General features: G+C 40.2%; 3 protein-coding genes across 3 annotated transcripts; 1 reads left to right on the top strand and 2 right to left on the bottom strand.

Annotated features, from left to right (window-relative positions):
- The first annotated feature begins 1,873 nt into the window (after nucleotides 1-1,873).
- LOC130166768 (polycomb complex protein BMI-1-like) lies at nucleotides 1,874-9,628 on the top strand. Its single transcript, XM_056372513.1, has 9 exons — nucleotides 1,874-2,021; nucleotides 2,672-2,799; nucleotides 3,288-3,384; nucleotides 3,479-3,534; nucleotides 3,623-3,752; nucleotides 4,063-4,102; nucleotides 4,234-4,332; nucleotides 6,512-6,592; nucleotides 8,393-9,628. The coding sequence occupies exons 2-9, from the start codon at nucleotides 2,682-2,684 to the stop codon at nucleotides 8,771-8,773; spliced, it is 1,002 nt and encodes a 333-aa protein (XP_056228488.1). The 5' UTR covers nucleotides 1,874-2,021; nucleotides 2,672-2,681; the 3' UTR covers nucleotides 8,774-9,628.
- A 727-nt stretch (nucleotides 9,629-10,355) lies between these two features.
- On the bottom strand, nucleotides 10,356-13,811 carry LOC130166769 (CDGSH iron-sulfur domain-containing protein 3, mitochondrial-like). The gene is made up of 3 exons (XM_056372515.1): nucleotides 13,642-13,811; nucleotides 11,221-11,337; nucleotides 10,356-11,145 (listed from the first exon to the last, which is right to left on the bottom strand). The coding sequence occupies exons 1-3, from the start codon at nucleotides 13,726-13,728 to the stop codon at nucleotides 10,960-10,962; spliced, it is 390 nt and encodes a 129-aa protein (XP_056228490.1). The 5' UTR covers nucleotides 13,729-13,811; the 3' UTR covers nucleotides 10,356-10,959.
- Nucleotides 13,812-14,388: 577 nt separating this feature from the next.
- LOC130163816 (CDGSH iron-sulfur domain-containing protein 3, mitochondrial-like) lies at nucleotides 14,389-18,777 on the bottom strand. Its single transcript, XM_056368230.1, has 3 exons — nucleotides 18,521-18,777; nucleotides 17,895-18,011; nucleotides 14,389-15,323 (listed from the first exon to the last, which is right to left on the bottom strand). Exons 1-3 carry the CDS (start codon nucleotides 18,617-18,619, stop codon nucleotides 15,135-15,137), a joined length of 405 nt encoding a protein of 134 aa, XP_056224205.1. The 5' UTR covers nucleotides 18,620-18,777; the 3' UTR covers nucleotides 14,389-15,134.
- Nucleotides 18,778-19,317: the final 540 nt, after the last annotated feature.

The raw sequence follows: 19,317 nt of genomic DNA, 5'->3' as shown, positions 1-19,317 counted from the left end.
GTGTAAAGTCTGATTTGTCTTGTGTTCTTCACTAACTTGAAATTTACTGCTTACGGCTCCACCACTGTTTACGTGTAATAGATACGATAAAATTAGACATGAGATTAAAATACCAACTTCCAGTTCCATTCAACTGGGAAGTTGGAATTTGAAATTTCAAATGAAACTCCCCCTGGAGTCGAATTTCAGACTTGGAAAGTCAGAAGAACCTCATCAACCCCGACCTCAACAGTCCAAGATGGCCGCTCTATGTATCAACAGAAGTGAAAGCCCTGGTAATACACTGTTTGATAGCACTTATGTCTCATTTGTGAATCATTAAATCTATTGTTCACATTGTACTGTCCAACTGCTATCTGTGGATAATTTTGCATGTGCAAAATGCCACATGATGTGCTTTTATCAACTGGTATTGCTAACAATAACAACAACATGCAACAATAATAACAAGCGTCTGACTTGTACAGTGTAACAAACAGATGTGATAGAGTTGCATTGTGGGAAATGTAGGATCCATTTTAGGGACTAAAAGTAAGGCTAACTGAGCCTCTGCTATTTTGAATTTGACTGTTTCTTGGTATCTGCCTCTTGTGAGTCCCCCAGCTTTATAGAAGTGCAATATTAAATTACTGAAGTACCCCTTTAAAAACATTAATAAATATACAACTACAGTACAGCATAGAAGCAGTTGTAATAGATAAGCTGATTTCCTTTTCAGGAGACTTTTTGTCCAATTTGTAAGCATGAATTTTTCCTTCCCTTTAATAAAAACTTTTTTGTTTTACATCTGTTAATCTCAGTTTTGTGACAACACAGTTCATATATTCCCAGCCTACACCTTCTGCACTGCATTCACCCTCCCATATGTCCAGTCAGTCAAATTTCTGCCTTCTCAGCAGTGTTGTGACTGAGTCTATCTTTTTTATAAGATGTTCAGAGAAAGCTTTCATCATATACATTTACATTGGTTAAAGATATGGACGTCAGTGTATGTGGTCATTTTTGCTTGCTGTCCCTGTGGCTCTGCATGGTTTGGGTTGAAGATTTTGGTGATTATAGCCTACCTAATGGAACTGCTGACTCCTCATTGTTTTATTTGTATTGTTCCCCTTATAGTGACTGCCAGTGTTTGTATTTACTCTGACCATAGACACATAAGACTGTAGTCGGCACATTTATTTTTGCTTGTCTACCTGCCTATACATTTGAGCTGCTTTTATTGCTAGCAGGGTTTCTAATCTCAATTACATTAAATTGATTATATGCTAATTTGATACACTATCAAAAAAAGAATTCTCTGGATTGTTATAAGAACACTAAAAACTCAACTAAGTGAGCTTCAGCATTTCAATTCCCTACACTATAGTGAAAATAATATAAATGAATTTGATCAGACATTTATAACTTAGATACAGATCTATTCAAAACGTTTCTGTCCATGTAAATAAATTTTCATTTTTCTTAAATGTAGTTCTACCATTGGGTTTATTCTTTTCTTTATTATTTCTAATCATACCGATACATAAACTTTTTAAATTAAAAACATAATTTATTTATAAACGGAACAAGACTTACAAATTTCATATTAAATTTCACGTGTTTGTGGGACAGCCCTCAGCTCTGGCCCCGGGACATGAGGCCTGCAGGGCCTCCCTCCCTAATGCAGTCAAAATCATTTTCAATCAGAACCAGGCAAACGGAGGGCGTGGCAGAAGTGGAGAGTGAAATGAAACAAATGAATCAAACAAAGGTGAAATAATAAAAAAAACAGAAATGTGAGATGCTTTGCCCGTGCAGGATAGATGGATGTGTAAAAAGTGAGCAGGGCCTGCAGAGACCCTGAGGATCCCTGTGTGCCCCGTGAACGAGGCGACAAAATAATATCACGTGATCCAAAATGGGCAGTCCTCTGACGGAGCTGAAAAAAGCCATTTTCTGGCGCTGCTGCAAATTCTGTTCAAGTCCAAATAATTTACCTGGATCCTCGTTGGGAGGAGAGGGGAACCTTTATGTCTAAACAGGTAGGAACGATGCATCGGTGACCGCTCTTTATCGGGCACATCGCGCCGCGGTTTGCTGAAGCGCACACAAAGTGAACGGTGTCACATTTTGAGTCTCTCTTGTTCGCCTCCTGATACAGCCCTGTCAGTGAATTTAAGATGGCTGCTTTGTGTACTAGTGTGATTTTCTGCGGCTCTGCACCCCCTCAGTGCTGGTGTTTCCACTGGATGTGTTTGGTCGTGGTGCTCGGTCGGACGGCGGAGCTCCGGAGAAATGGAAACGCTCTTTGTTGCTCCGCTGGTCGAGGAGCAGAGCTGATGCACAAGATGAGGCCACACAGGGGCGATTCAAAAGCCGACTGTTGTGTACCAGCGCACAGACTGCATTTAGCTGCACGGCTCCTGTTTCCAGCACGTTATTTATCGCCACAACGTGACGTTAGAGTTGTTTTTGTTGGCCACCGGCTCTCTTTGTTGTGGTTTCACAACCTGCTGTCCCAAGGACGAGCTGCAGACATTGTCTGAGAGCAGCTCTGTGGCAGCCACTCATTGACCCTATGGGATAGAACTAATAAGTCTCAACAAGCATTATACACATTTACCTGGGCTCCCGTGCCCCACTGTGCAACAAGAACCTCTCACGTTGTTGTTGTTGTTTGCTTCCTCTGCAGATCTGTCCAGATGGATAAAATGCAGCCCAACCGGATTAAAATCACAGATCTGAACCCACACCTCACATGCCCACTGTGCGCTGGTTACTTAATTGATGCTACAACCATTGTAGAGTGTCTGCACTCCTGTAAGTTCCTCACACACAAACCATTACATTACATGCATACTGTCTCGGTTAACTCGACTGAGAAATCGGCATTGATCTTACAGCGTTCTGCACATTGAGAAGACCTGCACATGTTGTAGCTCTAAGGACGACAGTGTGATCTTGAGTCATGCACTTTAATGTTACATTTTAGAATCAGGCCTATAGGAAGTCAAATTTGTGCACAATGATAATGTAATTCATGTGAAATAACATTTAAGTTTTTGTTGACATTGCGTGCAAGGTGATGATTGAACTGTGGGGACAGGTGATGTTTGGACTGGATTATATTTAAAGGTCTTCAGTTAGTCTTTCAACAGTCAGAATCAAAATGTAACAAAGGTAGTAATGTATCATTTTTAGTACACGGTGTTCATGATGCTGAGTCCGCTCCGTGAACGGCACATTAACACTGATAATGATAAAGAGCAGTGTCCTAGCGTCTGTCTGTGTCTTCTCTCCTGGTCTAGTTTGTAAAACCTGCATCGTTGCCTTCCTGGAGACAAATAAGTTCTGTCCTCGATGTGATGTCCAGGTTCACAAGACGTGTCCACAGCTCAGCATCAGGTAGACGAGAGTGGTTTACATCAGGCTTTTTAAAAAGAATGAATGCAATATGTATCATCTCTAATAATGTTTCTTTCCTCTTTTTTTTTCCAAGAGCGGACAAAACTCTACAAGATATTGTTTATAAGCTTGTTCCAGGGTTATTCAAAGGTAAGACGAGTTATCTTGAAGCCAGCTCTTAGTCATAGTCTTTTGTCACAGGTTTCCATTTTAAGATGCAATTTTTTTCCGAAACTAGATGAGATGAAACGGAGGCGGGACTTCTACGCAGAGAATCGTGTGCTGGAACCAGGGGAAGTGGTGGAGACGTTTAACATTGCAGAGGATGAAATCATCAGTCTGTCCATACAGTTCTATGAGAGGAACAAGTGAGTCGCTCATTTCTCATCAATCGGCAGCGTAAATTCTTAACGTCGGGTCTTTTTACGGGGAAATTTGCAGAGACAAGTGTAAAAACAATGAAAGGAAATAATCTGGTCATGCATGAAGTAAAGAGCGGAGAAGAATTAAGAGTCATTAAACAGAAATAAGTCACAGGAATAAGACATGTGTATGAGACATGCATTGACAAAGAGGTTCCAGTCAAACTCGCACTGAATATGATTTTGGAATGATGTGTGGAAATAATTGTTAATTATTGTTGAACACCTTTTCTTTGTATGAAATCTTTCCCTGCAGAAACAATGAGAGGCAGCGTTCGGAGATGGAAGGAGACAAGGTGAAATTTCAGTTATGAATCAAAGTTGGGGAAAGCAGCAGTGAAGCCTACACACTACTCATGTTTAATGTGGTTTTCTGGTCCTCACTGTGGATTTATGGTCCCCTCTCTACTCTTTTCTTTGTTCTCAGTCCAATGGTAAACGCTTCCTGCAGTGCCCAGCAGCCATGTCCGTCATGCACTTAGCAAAGTTCCTCCGGAGCAAGATGGATATTCCCAACAACTACCGGGTAATTAGACGAAATGCACCCAACAACTCTTTGCCGTATTGATTCTGTAGCAAACTGCAGGGTTCAGACACAATAATATAAAATGCATTGTGTAAAAGGACTTTTAAGTCTAAAGTAACTTAATCATAACCGCAAACCACTGCCACACAGGTGGCTCATATTGGGCTGCCTGCGGATATAAAAGCGTCTGACAGTCAGCGCTGTGATATGTGAGCTGTCAGTGCAACATGAAGACTGACAGAGGTTCAAAGGGACCAAGTAATAGTGTTCAGAGCGAGGGACATCGCTTCAAAGCATTAAATAATGTTACATGTTGGAACAAACAAAGAATATGACAAATATATTAAGTTTATATATAATTATTTTTTATTATATATTTATTTCCACTTGTCATACCAAATAAAGCACAGGAATGATTAATAACATTAATAATGGCTCATGCTGCGTTCATGCATTATTCTAATACAGTTAGCCACATTGCTAACCTCGTGGTCACAGTTTGTTTTGTATTTGTAGTGGTAAACAAGTAAAACCAGATACAAACAAACGGTATAAAGCTCAATCTTAATTGGCTCGATTGACTGAATTAGAGGTGGTGTAGGATATTATTTAAAGCTAGTGGCAGTGGTGGCGGCCTTGTAGCCATTTTGCCACCGATATGTGGATGCCCCGGTAGTTCCTCTGGCCAAGTTGGAGATATGATCGCTGGCAGAAATGACCAATATCCTACAATTAGGAGGCTGACGTGAATGTTTTTCCCACTCAGCTGTTTGCAATTATGTAATATGTGAATATGGTAGTGAGCCAGCATGTACAACACAAGGACCCCTGGAAGTGGCTCACATAAATGGAATGCAGCTTTCATTAAGGATATTAGCTGCACCTGTGCTTTTCCTGCTGCGACATGCCAAAATGTCTGCTGCAAAAAAGGTCTTTAAAATATTATCATCCATCTCGAACAAGAATGTGGACTGTGTTACAGAGGCTAGCTATCAACTTACTAACAACAACGCATTTCTTATCATTTAATAACCATGACTCCTATGAATGGGATGACACATTCACACCATCAGTAAGCCTCACATTATTCTGACATAGAAGTGTTTGCACAGTGTTCGGATTAGACTCAGTTCTACTGTCCAAACCTGACGCTGTATAAAGAAGGAGTGGTCAGATATTGTATGTTAAGCAGCAGCTAAATCTAGTCATTAAAAAGACAAGAGTAAGAGTATCCAATAGGAGGATGACTAACGTCTTAATCTGTCTTTTTCTTTCATTCCAACATATGTGTGATTATCAGCTGTACACATGTTGAATGGGTGAAAAACAAAGTCGTGGTATGACGGTTAAAATGGGAAAGATTTGCATATTTATGACTTGTGAGCCTTTTCGAGACAGTTTGCTGTTGACGTGAACAATATTTTAGGTGGAAACACTGATGTTAAGAGAATTGGCTCCAGTTTGTCTCCCAGTGCAGCACTTTCTGTTTTGGGTTCTTTCCTTAAGAATCCTCCTTGATCAAAACCTCATTAGAGGTGATGTTATAGACAGAGCTGAGTTCAGATGATTGTTTATTCAAAGTTTACAAGTACATTAGTAGTGATGAGCTGAAGGGTCACAAAGTGTCATGTTTTAGTGTTTCAGAAACACAGCTGATAGAAACCCCCTTATTCAGAAATAAATGATGCTGCTAGAAGAGAAGTAGGTCTGGTTCCAGGTGTGGTTCCAGGAACCAGACCTGGAACCAGACCTGGACAGCAGCAGCAGCAGTGGATTTGCCACTAATGGGTCAATATTGAAGTAAAGCTTGGACAGCAGACAGTTGGTGTCCACTGTACTGATGATGCTGCTGCGAGTTTTGTTAGTCTTTTTAAATAGAGATTTTTATTAGTGTCAAAATGTTTATAGACTTTCCTAACTTCCAAACAGTGATATTACTGTGGTGAATATTGTCAGAACATATTGTACGCTGCTTGGTACCAGTCCTGGAAAAAATCTACACTGGCCACAATTTCTGTTTTAATTCATTTCACTTTGATATGTGAAGTAACTGAAATGCTGCTGAGTTGAAGGACGCCGTACTCACCTTTCATCCAAGAGAAGAGATATAAACTGTGATGTAACGAGATGTTTTTCTTCTTGTAACACTGCTTTTAAATGGTGTGACTGTGTGCTGCAGGTGGAGGTGTTGTATGGGGATGAGCCCTTGAAGGACTACTACACACTAATGGATATTGCCTACTTCTACGAGTGGAGACGAGTGAGTGACAGCTTTCAATTTTCGTGGCATTTTCTTCAGCATGTTGCATGTTTTTAGATGAATTAATACATTCAGTACCAGACAATCAGTGGGAGCAGTGTGTTCTTCTTGAGTTTGGAGGTAGCTCCAACAATAATGTTTGCTGCATTAAAGTTTTTGTAAACGCTACAACTGCCAAAGTCCGCAGCCTAATAGCAACTTATTTTGGGCAGGAAATGAGCAATTTCAATCATTGATCATTAGTACTCACCATGTCGATGTTTGTCTTGTGGATTTGATTTTCTCACGACATAGATTGTGAATGCTTTTCAGTTTTTCCAGACTAGTTCAATATGATGCATTACGCATTTGGAATAAGTTTCAAGTTTCTACAAGTTCATATAAGTGGAAAATAATGGGGAAAAAAAGTAGTATATATAGAAGTATATATGAGTAAGTGATTGCCAGGAAGGAAATGCAGACACAATATGTATCAATGGGCTAAAACAGGGAAAATCAGCGGTATGGTCTTCATGCATATGTTGAAAACAGGAACGCACACTGACGTTAACTTTTAGTCTGCTGCGTTTTCTTCATTCATGTTCTGCTGTTTTTAGTGTTTATTTTGATGTTCTAGTTGTGTGTTTATGATTCCTGTTGCTGCTTCAGTGGCAGTGAAAACATTCGACAGTTTCATCTAATTCAATATGTTCCTCCAGTTTTCTTCATAACCATGATGATGATAATTTGCTACCAGCTCTGATAACCGTGTCTGTGAGATAATTTAACTGGAACTGATCTTGTATGAGTTGGGACTTCGGAGCATGACATGAATCCCTAAAACACCTCACAAATACATAGTTCCAATATTTTAAAAAGGCTCTGTAATTTCCTACAACAGCTGGGCGCTGTAGTCGTTAGCAATTCTTACTCAAACAGGAGTAAATGGTGCGTTTGTTGGGGACTATTTTCAGCTGTGGATGAATACACAGCTATCGGATGAATACACACTTGGTGCTGGTTAGTAGGACTGGGCATTTCCACTGATCTGCCATATTGATTCAGTTCCGATTCACAAGGTCCCGATTCAGTATCGGTTCAGTCAGAGATAGTTCAGTTACAACACCAGTTCTGCTTGGATATGAATGAGATTCTCAGTGAACTAATGCTGTAAATTGTTCCTCTAACTGGGTGCATTATTAGAAATATCTTGCACATGGCTTTGCTTTTGTCCAGCTCTTCGCTGTCTTCAGTTTTTAAATCTTAAATGCAACCACTTTAGACCAGTGCCGTCAGTGGAGCCCTTGTTGTGTGAGAAGGGTGGTCACATGAGAGTAACAGGGTTACAGCTTCACACATCAACGGGAGACTGTAAAAGACATGGACCGAAAGCTCGATCTCTGGATTTTATGAATCGATATCGGATGACTCAAATGAAGATCAGCTGGACTTGGAGAATCGGATTTGATCAACTCAGCCCTACTAGTTAGTATTTCTTGCGGCAGGATGGTGTGTGTAGGGTTGAGTCAAAATAAACTACAGTGTGTGTGTGTTCAAGGTAATGAAGGAGCATGGCACTGGGTGTGGCTCACTGATGTGTCTTTAATAGTTTTGGAGCTGTGTGGCACAAGAAGAATAAGATGTATCAGGCTTTGGCTTCAGAGACAAATAATTAAATTAGCAGCTTTCGCCAGTCTCATCCTTTAAAAATAGATTTGAAATAAATGGACAGATTGAAAGTCCTGTCCTGTCCACTAACTGATGCATTATAAAATCTGAGCTTCTGTCAGCAGTCCTGATGGTGTGTGTTCCTCTGTGCAGACTGGACCCATCCCCCTGCAGTATCTAGTCAAACCCACCCGGAAGCGCAGGAGGCCGTCCCAGTCTGCTGCTCAGGGACACTCTGATGGCGTCAACACCAGTCCGACGTCAGAGAGCGACTCCCAGAGCGACAAAGTCCACAGTCCTGCTGCAGCCCAGCCGCCCCGATCCTCCTCGCAGTCCAGCCCTGCCTCCCACACCCCCTCTCCCACCATCCAAAGCTCCAACGGTACCACTGTGCCCAACAACACTCAGCGACACACTCTCGCCTCCAAACAGGGCGCCAACGCTCGCAAGGTGACTGTCAATGGCACAAGCTCTGGGGCCGGCAAAGAGGAGGCGAGGGGAGGTGACAAAAGCGGTTTGCCACCGGCGACCTAACATGTGTACTGCGCAGCAGGGAGGACAGTGTTTGAATTGCTCCCTTCTTTCTTTCTTCAGAGCAAAAAGACGAGCTTGAGTTCTTCTTCTGGACACACGGGGGCCAGATTACTGTTATCACCTTTCAACAGGAGAGGTGCAGCCAAATAGACACTTGTATGTATGTGCGTGTGTGTGTTTATGTGTGTTAGACTAGAACGGTGCACACATACAAACTGTACAGTATGTATCAAATGTGAGCATGTGTGCATACATATGTATAAACTTATCTTTTATACAAGATATTGTAATCGTTTTGTATTGTATATGCAGTGGGTCTGTTTCATTTCCAGAGCTCTTTCGACATTGATTTGGCTTCCATAGAACGTGAGACAAAATGCTGGGAGGCATTGCAGTGCACATCACTGCGCAAGTTGGATGTAAAGAAAAAAAAAAAAAAAGCTAATCCTTGCCTTTTGAACAGTCATGTTAATAACTGCTGTATAAATGTCCAGTAAAAGCAACTGCTCATCAGGTAACACACATACATTACATGAAGCTGTTGATGCACTTTGTTAAGGTCAGATCACACAATCCAAACCATTAAGTATTTTCCAACAGGAGAAGCATTTATATTTACTGAATACCAAGCACCACCATGCTTGCAAGCAGACGTCTGTCAGAAGACCGTCTCCTCTCGCGGCAGGCGAAGAACTCAAAAGGGATTTGGATATTTGGCCATGTATGTTGTAGTTCCATCATTTTCAACATTCCTTTTGTTTCTTTTCAACAAACAATGATATTTTTTTTTTTTTTTTTTTTTTTAAATCAGCCATATGTGCATGTTTTAGGTCAATAAAATGTTTACTTACTAGGTTTTTCTGACCTGACTGTCCTGTTTGATTCCCTTATATCATGTTGTGTGTGCAGTATGTTGCAGAAGCTGAGAGTGAGGAACAAAAAGCATTGATCAGAATTTAAAACTTCACAGACAGATGAGAATTGAGTCGTTCTGTGACAGATTTAAACAACTATGTAAGTAAGATAATTCCCACATCCCCATGGCATAACTATCTAAAAGCAGGGGGTGTTAAATGTATTGGCTCAAATTTTATTTTTACATTTATATATTGAAGATATATACCCACAATAGACTCATTACCATGAATAGAAATATACCTCAGTGGGTTAAGTGCAAAGCTGTCTGATGGGTGATACAGTAGGAGTGCCTTCTCTCTGAATCCACCCTATAGGTCCAAACAGCCTGACCCTGGTTGACATGTTCAACTTTGTTATCAAAAAGCTTTTCACAAAAATCCCTGCAACCATTTCTACTTAAACAATATCACATTTCTGTATCTATCAGAGGAGGCTCTGTTCTCAGCTCTGCTCACTTACTGAGTCTTTGGGGACTCACTGAGTCCTCAGTATATGACATGAGCCAGACAACAGGTGCCACAGCAGCTGAGTAGAAATAAAGACAGACACAGTGACGCCTTTGAATTCTGATATTGACATGAAATGTTTGTTAACCTTACCACCGTAAACCAACACAAACTAGTTTTAGAAATTACACCACTCCTCTAACAGTGTCGGCACAAACTGAAGATTAAAAACAAAGCATTTATTGGCTGCTTACAGTGATCAATATTTCACATGAAGGAAAGCATATGAACACATCCCAAAGGAAACTATCACATTTTATTTCATGTAATATTTTAAGCTTTATGAGGAGAGAGCAGCACAAGGCTCCGCACTATCACACAGTCCCAGTCTCTAGGGGATGAAGTCACACATCATTTCATGCACATAATTCAGTGTTCAACTCCAACATGGGCAGTTTTCTCCAGTAAAACTAGAACTTTAGATTCTAGACTACTATTACACCCCATCTTTAACAATCTTTTTCTATCGACTGCCAGCGTTGTTTACTTATTTGCAACAATGTCCAGAAGACAACTAGATATATTAAAAGGGACAGTCACCACAGTGTCATATTACCAACCCCAATGTTAATGCAACATTGTATTCACCATATAAAAACAGAGCACAGTGGCCTGACGTGTTCGATCATGTTATATTTGCTGCGTTCATGGAGTGCAATGTGACCACAGCAGCAAAGTTTATGCTCTGCCTCGACAACGGATGCCCTGTTTATTCTCCCAGATCAGGATGAGGTTAAATCATCTGGCAATAATCCTCCTTGTTCAAGAGTCAGTCTCCTCATGTAGTGTGGCAGACACAATGAAGTCCTGCTTGTGTGTGCCGTCGCAGTAAGGTGGATTGTTGGTGTATTTGCATCCACACAACCAAACTGTGGTGTCTTTTTCTGGGACAAAGCGCAGCGGGGACAGGCCTTGGGCTTTGAACTTGTGGGATCCGTCGCAGAAAGGCTGAAACATAAAGATTTGATCAGAGAATACACAGGGTTTTTACTTTGTGATAGACGACGTCAAAAATAGTTTTACCTGTTTCTTACTGTGTCCACAGGTGCACCATGAGTAACGCTTTCCACCAACCAGCTCCACTTTGAAAGGCTTCTTAGAGGGGATGACAGGTTCTGGAGGGAGTGTGGAGAGCTGCACCTGAGGACATTACAACAATATAGCGCTCAGTTTATCTAAATATGTCACAGCACTATAAGATTAAAATAATACAGCCTTCTTGTAATGTTAAGAATACCAGAAGAAGAATATGTATTAACTCTTAAATGTACTTAATTATCAAAAACAGTCTTTGAGTAATGGTCAGTGTTTTATTAACCCTCTGGACTGTTTGGGTGTCTACAGGCTGTGACTAATTACCTCTCCCTGACTCACTGCTAAGATTTGTTGCACTTGTCAAGATGGAAAAACGTCTTGTCCTTGATCTTTAGGATTTTTATAGACCTTTTACACAGCAGAAGTTTTCATGTCGCAGCAGGAACGACACATGTAATTCATATAATTAAAAATGGCTGCATTCCATTTAGGTGAGCTGGTTCCAGGATACTGGTAATGTGCATGCTGGCTTACTGGGGCAACTGATGGAACAAAGCCATTACGCCACCTGTGCTTTTCCTGCCATCACAGGTAAAAATGTCTTCTGTGAAAAAGGCCTAATTTGTTCATGAAGTTTGGTTACTGCAAGTAACAGGCAGCTTCACCCAACATCAATATGAGAAAAGCCTAATTAACTAGAACAAGTGAAAGCAGCTGTGTTGGGGATCTGGGGCCAGTTTCACAAAGATATTTCAGACTGGTCTTTGGTGATGGTCCAGTCTCAATTTTGCTCACAGATCAGTCTAATGCAAATAAGACTGTTTCACAAAAATAAAGACTGACTCACAAAAACATTAGGCACCTTACCGCTGGGCTATCTCAGGCCTGAAACCAATGTTACCATGGTAACAATCAATGACACCTGCACTGACTAGTAGCACCCAGCAACAACAAAAAACAGGAAAACATGGCTCATAATTTATGGTTTGCTAACACTGTTATGGAGAGAGCGATGAGAAGGGAAAGAATTTTTAGAGATTGCAGCCATTTTTTTTTTAAATCTTTTTTTTTTTTTTTTTTTCCCCCCCATTGTATCACTCTTCATACACTTGTAACTGTTGAATTCTGCTAAAAGACAAATATTTTCTGCTGGGGTACACAGAGCTGAGTGCTTAGATGGGATTCCTTGGTCAGCCATTTTTTTTAATTTTGAAAAAAGTTTTAATTTACCCAGAATTCATTGTATCGCAGTCCGGTTTAAAACAGTCAAGAACTAAACCACTTTGTGCAACGGATTAATTTAGACGTCTATCTCTAGCCTGACCATTTGTTATATATATATATATATATATATATATATATATATATATAATATATAATATAATATATATAATATATATATTTCCTGTACACCAAACTCCATGCGCTTAGAAAATACAGGCCTTTTTCATGAAAGACATGTCACAACCAGAAAAACACAGGTGTAAATGATACAAGTCATGATGGCTGAATTCAATTTAGCTGCTTCAGTTTCAGAGACCTGATATTGTGCACGGCGGCTCTTTGTCACACTGACATGACTTACTGGGACACTTGTATTGGACTGTATTCACTAGACTGCAGTGAGGAATACACAAACCTAAACATTGTTGAAACCAAACGATCACATCGCTGAACACAGGAGGGCCAACTCCTCAGTAGGTGACCTACCCCTGAAGTAGGAGGGAAACCATCCCTGAACAGCGGTGGGGGTCTACGACACCACTTGTCCCCCCACTTACAACACCGTCCTTTCATCCCTTCCCAGGAAATTTAACATCCATTCACACTTGGCCTCTGGCAACTCTAACAACTGTCATTACAACAACCAGGGGCACTAACAAATGGATCAAGTATCTATGTCCGAGTCCAGCTGCCCTTAATTCAACAGTTCTTGGAACTCCATGACCTGGATGACAAAGTGTCTCCACAGACAACAGAGATATTGTTAATGTTATTAGTGACACCTGTGCTTCTCTTGCCATGACAGGTGAATAGGGGACAATCAAAGCTGTAGGATAACTGTGTAACAAAAGGTGTAACATCAGGCAAGGGTTGAAAACACCTGTGTGTGGCTGTGCAGGAACTGTGCTGTTATACAGTAGGTGGCGCCACATCTACATCTTCTCATACTGTAAGTTACTCTTGCAGCATTAATTAGAGGTCTTGTATGTAAGTGGCTGCTGATTAACTCAAGTGCACATTGTTTGTTTCTGCATCTGGACACAGGGAAACTTACAGAGTCAATGTATTTAACACTACAACGTGATGAAATCATAACTGCGCAGTAATTTTAGAAGAAACTGACTAACAATCAGTTTGACAATACCATGCTTACAAAAGGTAGGCTAATATCAGGAGTGAATTTACCTTGGAAGCCGCCGTAGCTGGTGCCCAAGTGTGCCTCAAGGTTAAACTGATCCGGATGTGGTCTAACTTAGTCACCAACGCGTTCATGTCTCCAGTGACAGTAAACACCAACACAACCTTTTCTAGCTGCGGCTCAAAGACACGAACAGTGAAGCTGACAGCTGACCGGATTGTGGAAATCACTTCCTGAAGGGTCACGTGTCAGCAGCTGAGCCAATGAGGAGGCGGATATCAGTCACTGGCGGATAACACTGAAGTGATTTGAGAGTGACTAACATAGATGAGTTTTTATTATGAACAAGTAAAAACTCTACAGGATTAGACAGCAGGTTTATTATTATTATTATTTGTCGTATTATTATTAGTAGTAGTTTTATTAGTAGTAGTATTATTTATAAAATAAAATTAAAATCCCTTTCTATATTTTTGGAAACTTAGTCACAACACATGGAAAAATATGCACATTAACAGAATTTGGCTAAATTTAGTTTTTCTTTCCAAAAGTGATTTGGATGTTAAGGGGCTACTTTGACATCAGCATCAACAACTTTGACAAATATCATTTACTCTGTATGTCACTGACACAACAATTCTAAATTATGCACTGTATCTATGATTTGTATAAGAAAAAAGCACAATTCAAAAAACTATGCAATTTATCCAGACAAAACATCAGCCAGACAAGTAAAGATGATAAATCAGTGGGGGACATCTGTACACTGTCACATAAACAAAGACAGTCAGCAGTAAATGCATTTTGTTTTAATATCAAAGGTTCTAAGATTATCATGGAAATTGTGTGAATATCATAAATAATAATAAAACAACACACAATGCACTAGATGAGTTTATAAATACAGTATATATTGTACAATATGGTGGAATGCTCAATTACACAAGCAGAGATTACACCCCCAAAAAACAGCAAAACTCCTTTTATACCATTAAACAAACCCCCGTCAGTATAGCGAATAGTAACCCACGACAGATTTATAGCCCCACACACAGAAGACCCATGGAACCGTCCCATGCTGGAAAATACAGGAACATCATAACTAATAATAATAATAATAATAATAATAATAATAATGATGATATGAAATCAATACAAAAACATAAGTTATAAGCTCATAATAGAAAAAAAAACACATTTCTCCATATTCAAGAAAATTAATTCCTAGCTTGGATAAAAAAAAAGAAAAACAAAACACACAAAAAAAGATAACTCACAATTAGATGATGTTACATAATACTCCCATACACACCTGTATCATACTGCTATCTCATTTTTATATATCATATGGAGAGAACAATTCTGTAAATATATCAAATGTTATAGAAAAGATACTTTAAAGTTTTACCCTGATATGTTATTAAATAACATGATTCTGCTGAGTCTAGATAAAGATTTCTACCTGTTCTTACTTGTTACTTCTAATGCAGTTCTATTGCAGTTTGCCTTTACAGGACAATCCTTTTGTCAACAGCATTGTTCATTTAAATACGCCTTTGACCGACTTCACTAAATCCTGGAAGATGACTTTAAAGTGCGAGCCATCACAGTACGGTGCATTTTTGGTTTGCTTACAGGCACACAGCATCAAGGTCCTGTCTTTGTCAGGGGTGAAACGTAGAGGAGAGATGGTGGGTGCTGCTGTCCTGTGAGCTCCATCACAGAAAGGCTGACAGAGAGAAAAGTAAAGGATGAATACACAGATTGTAAAATTATCTTCAGATCACTTCACAGACACATTTAAGGATTTTAGTGCCAGAACGGTGTGAACTTTTAATTAAAAAAAACATATTTAATTGTATTAATGGTAAATAGACTGCACTTACAGTGGATATAAAAAGTCTACACACCCCTGTTCAAATGCCAGGTTTTCGTGATGTAAAAAAATGACAGCAAGACAAATAATTTCACAACTTTTTCCACCTTTAATGTGACCTATAACCTGTACAATGCAATTGAAAATACAAACTGAAACCTTTAAAAGGGGAAAAATATAAAATAAAAAACTTAAAAGAACGTGGTTGCATAAATATGCACACCCTTAAACTAATACTTTGTTGGAGCACCTTTGGCTTTTATTACAGCACTCAGTCTTTTTGGGTAGGAGCCTATCAGCGTGGCACATCTTGATGTGGCAATATTTGCCCACTCTTCTTTGCAAAACCACTCCAAATCTGACAGATTGCGAGGGCATCTCCTGTGCACAGCCCTCTTCAGATCACCCCACAGATGTTCGATGGGATTCAGGTCTGGACTCTGGCTGGGCCATTCCAAAGCCTCAATCTTATTCCAGTGAAGCCATTCTTTGGTTGATTTAGATGTGTGCTTTGGGTCATTGTCGTGCTGAAAGATGAAGTTCCTCTTCATCTTCAGCTTTCTAACAGAAGGCCGAAGGTTTTGTGCCAATACTGACTGGTATTTGTACATGTTCATAATTCCCTCCACCCTGACTAAGGCCCCAGTTCCAGCTGAAGAAAAACAGCCCCAAAGCATGATGCTGCCACCACCATACTTCACTGTAGGTATGGTGTTCTTTTGGTGATGAGCTGATGAGCTTTTTGCGCCAAATATAACTTTTGGAATTATGTCCAAAAAGTTCAACCTTGGTTTCATCAGACCATGACACATTTTCCCACATGCATTGGGGAGATTTCAGATGTCTTTTTGCAAAATTAAGCCGGGCTTTGATATTTTTCTTTGTGAGATAAGGCTTCTGTCTTGCCACCCTACCCCATAGCCCAGACATATGAAGAAGACGGGAGATTGTTGTCACATGTACTTCACAGCCAGTACTTGCCAGAAATTCCTGCAGCTCCTTCAGTGTTGCTGTCGGCCTCTTAGCAGCCTCCCTGACCAGTTTTCTTCTCATCTTATCATCAATTTTGGAAGGACGTCCTGTTCTTGGTAATGTCACTGTTGTGCCATATTTTCTCCACTTGATGATGACGGTCTTCACTGTGTTCCATGGTATATTTCATTCCTTGGAAATTCTTTTGTAGCCTTCACCTGACTGATATATTTGAATAATGAGATCCCTCTGATGCTTTGGAAGCTCTCTGCAGACCATGGCTTGTGCTAGAAGATGTGGCTACAAAAATGTCAGGAAAAGCCTACTAGAACAGCTGAACTTTATTTGGGGTTGATCAGAGGCACTTTATTTGGTGACAGGTGTGTGCTCACTCCAATTAAACATGAGTTTGAATGTAATTGGTTAAATCTGAACACAGCCACATCCCCAGTTATAAAAGGGTGTGCACACTTATGCAACCACATTATCTCAGTTGTTTATTTTTACTTTACCTCCCTGAAAGATTTCTGTTTGTTTTTCAATTGCATTGTACAGGTTATAAGTAACATTAAAAGTGGAAAATGTTGTGAAATTATTTATCTTGATGTAATTTTTTTACATGACAAAAACCTGGCATTTGAACAGGGGTGTGTAGACTTTTTATATCCAGTGTATATAGCACTTTTCTACTTGTATCAACCACTCATAGTGCTTTACAATTCTTGCCACATTCACCCACTCACTCACACATCACATCCATACACAGACACCGAGGGGCAGCCACCAGGGGCCATTTGTTTTTAAGCTCCTTCTTCTTAAGTCAGAAAAACGACAGTAGTTTGATATGTGCAGATTCCTAGTAATGGGAATTTGGGGTTCAGTATCTTGCCCAAGAACACTTCAACATGTGGACTGGAGGAGCCGGGGATCAAACCACCGACGCTCTGATTAGTGAATGACCCACCCCCACCCCCCCGAACCACAGGCGGATGCCGTGTTAAATCTCTTCCCAAGCATACTACAGCAAATGTATTTTTTGGACTAGGTTAGATAGTATAAAAAGTTGCTATCTGAATTTCTTTAACATTTAATATTTATATGGTTTTTGTTTAAATTAATCCAGTTTGGCTATCTTCTTCACATTACTGGGGATCTCTGCACATATCAACCTACTGTAGTTTTTTCTGACTTACGAAAAAGAGGCTTGAAAACACTATTCAACACTTCTAAACTTAAACACTGACCTCAGCCATTAGTGTGTGCATGTTTTTACTGCCATTAACAGGAAGACATTCGAGTCTCCTCTTGCAAAGTGCCTCAACAGGCAGCTTTCAAATGGGTGTTGATGTAAACTGGACATAGGCGGCACTAAATGAACCATGACTTTAAAAAAGTGGCATCCTGCTCCAGGTGTGGCTGAAACCAGAACCCCAGCATGCCGCATGTGCTCACCTGTTTCTTGCTGTGTCCACACGCACACCAGGCGTAGCGTTTCCCAGCAGACACCTTCACTCTGTAGGGAAGCCGGGCTGCAGAGACAGGCTGTGTGGACATCAGGACGCTCTGCATCTGGAGACAAAATGCACCATCACATGTGAGACACACCACTGGGTGACAGCTGGAGAGAACACCAGGACTAATAAGTGAGCTGACAGTCAAATAAAAAAACTGGACATCTAACCAGTTGGCTATTGATTCCATAACACAAAATAGTTACTAAGTGATACACAAACACATTTTACAAAAAGCATCTGAGCATAGACAAGAACAGAACAGACATAAGATGAAGACACAAGCTACAGTATGTTTTATGAGGTCGCTGTACTTCTGCTTTATCTGATAGCCTTAAATGACGTGACGAGCCTCAGTGTCCTCTACTGCCCCTTCAGGCTGTCAGGGGAGGGGTTCAGGTTTTTGTTTACACACAACAGAAAAAAACAAAGAACATCGATATTCTGTGATATAAACTTATGGTCACGGCTCAGAAGTGTGAATCACTGCATCAGCAAACGTAACCTAACCTAAAAGACCTCCTGAATGTACACTCAGACTTGTAGCAGGTGAACAATATTACCCACCATCGAGGAGGAAACAGAGAGAGGCAAAAGTGGTTGAAGTCGTATTAAGTCCCGCGTGCATCCTCTCCACAATGCGACTACAAAACTGCTGGAGTTCATTTTGTCGTAGTGAAAGTGGACGAAGTTGTGTGAGGCTACTTTAATTCTCCGGAGGGAATCACAACTCTGACGCCAGCTGCGAGAGAAAACTTCGAGGGGTCGCGGGGAAGTTACAACATGGCCTCCGTACCTCGGTAGTCCAGGTGATTGGCTGGTGACTGTAACATCTCGTGGACCGTGCTGAAGCCACGCCCCCTGACTCTCTACCGCACTCCCCCCTCCCTTTCATTTGAAGGTCAAATCCACTGTGAAAATCTGCGAAAAAGACAAAGAAAATGGTATCACTTCCTAATAATGCATCATTTATATATATATAAAAAATGGTTCATTAGTTGTGAATAATGGACTTATTGATAGTTAGTAAATAGTATAAGGCTTTATTGATCAGTTAGAAGCTTTAACATAGTATATTTTTTGCTGGTTCATAATCCATTATAAATTATGTGTTTCTCAAATGTGATTACCTGTAAAAATGTATGTATAAACAAACCTGTCATATGATGACAGGAACTTTATTTCTCAAAAGTTGCTTACATGAAGTTGTAGCTTTAAATAGGACCGTTCTTTACCTGATAACGGATTATTTTAAAAAGAAAAAGGTTTAAATCCTGCAGGTTCCCCAAATCTGGTTTTAGTATTGCACAACAAGCAGCACATGGTGCCAAAAATCCAGGTTTCGTGTGAAATAGAATATTTGT

This window comes from Seriola aureovittata, chromosome 3, assembly GCF_021018895.1.
Source record: "Seriola aureovittata isolate HTS-2021-v1 ecotype China chromosome 3, ASM2101889v1, whole genome shotgun sequence".
NCBI lineage: Eukaryota > Metazoa > Chordata > Actinopteri > Carangiformes > Carangidae > Seriola > Seriola aureovittata.
The sequence above is the reverse complement of the archived record's forward strand: the minus strand, read 5'-3'. Positions and strand labels throughout refer to the sequence as shown.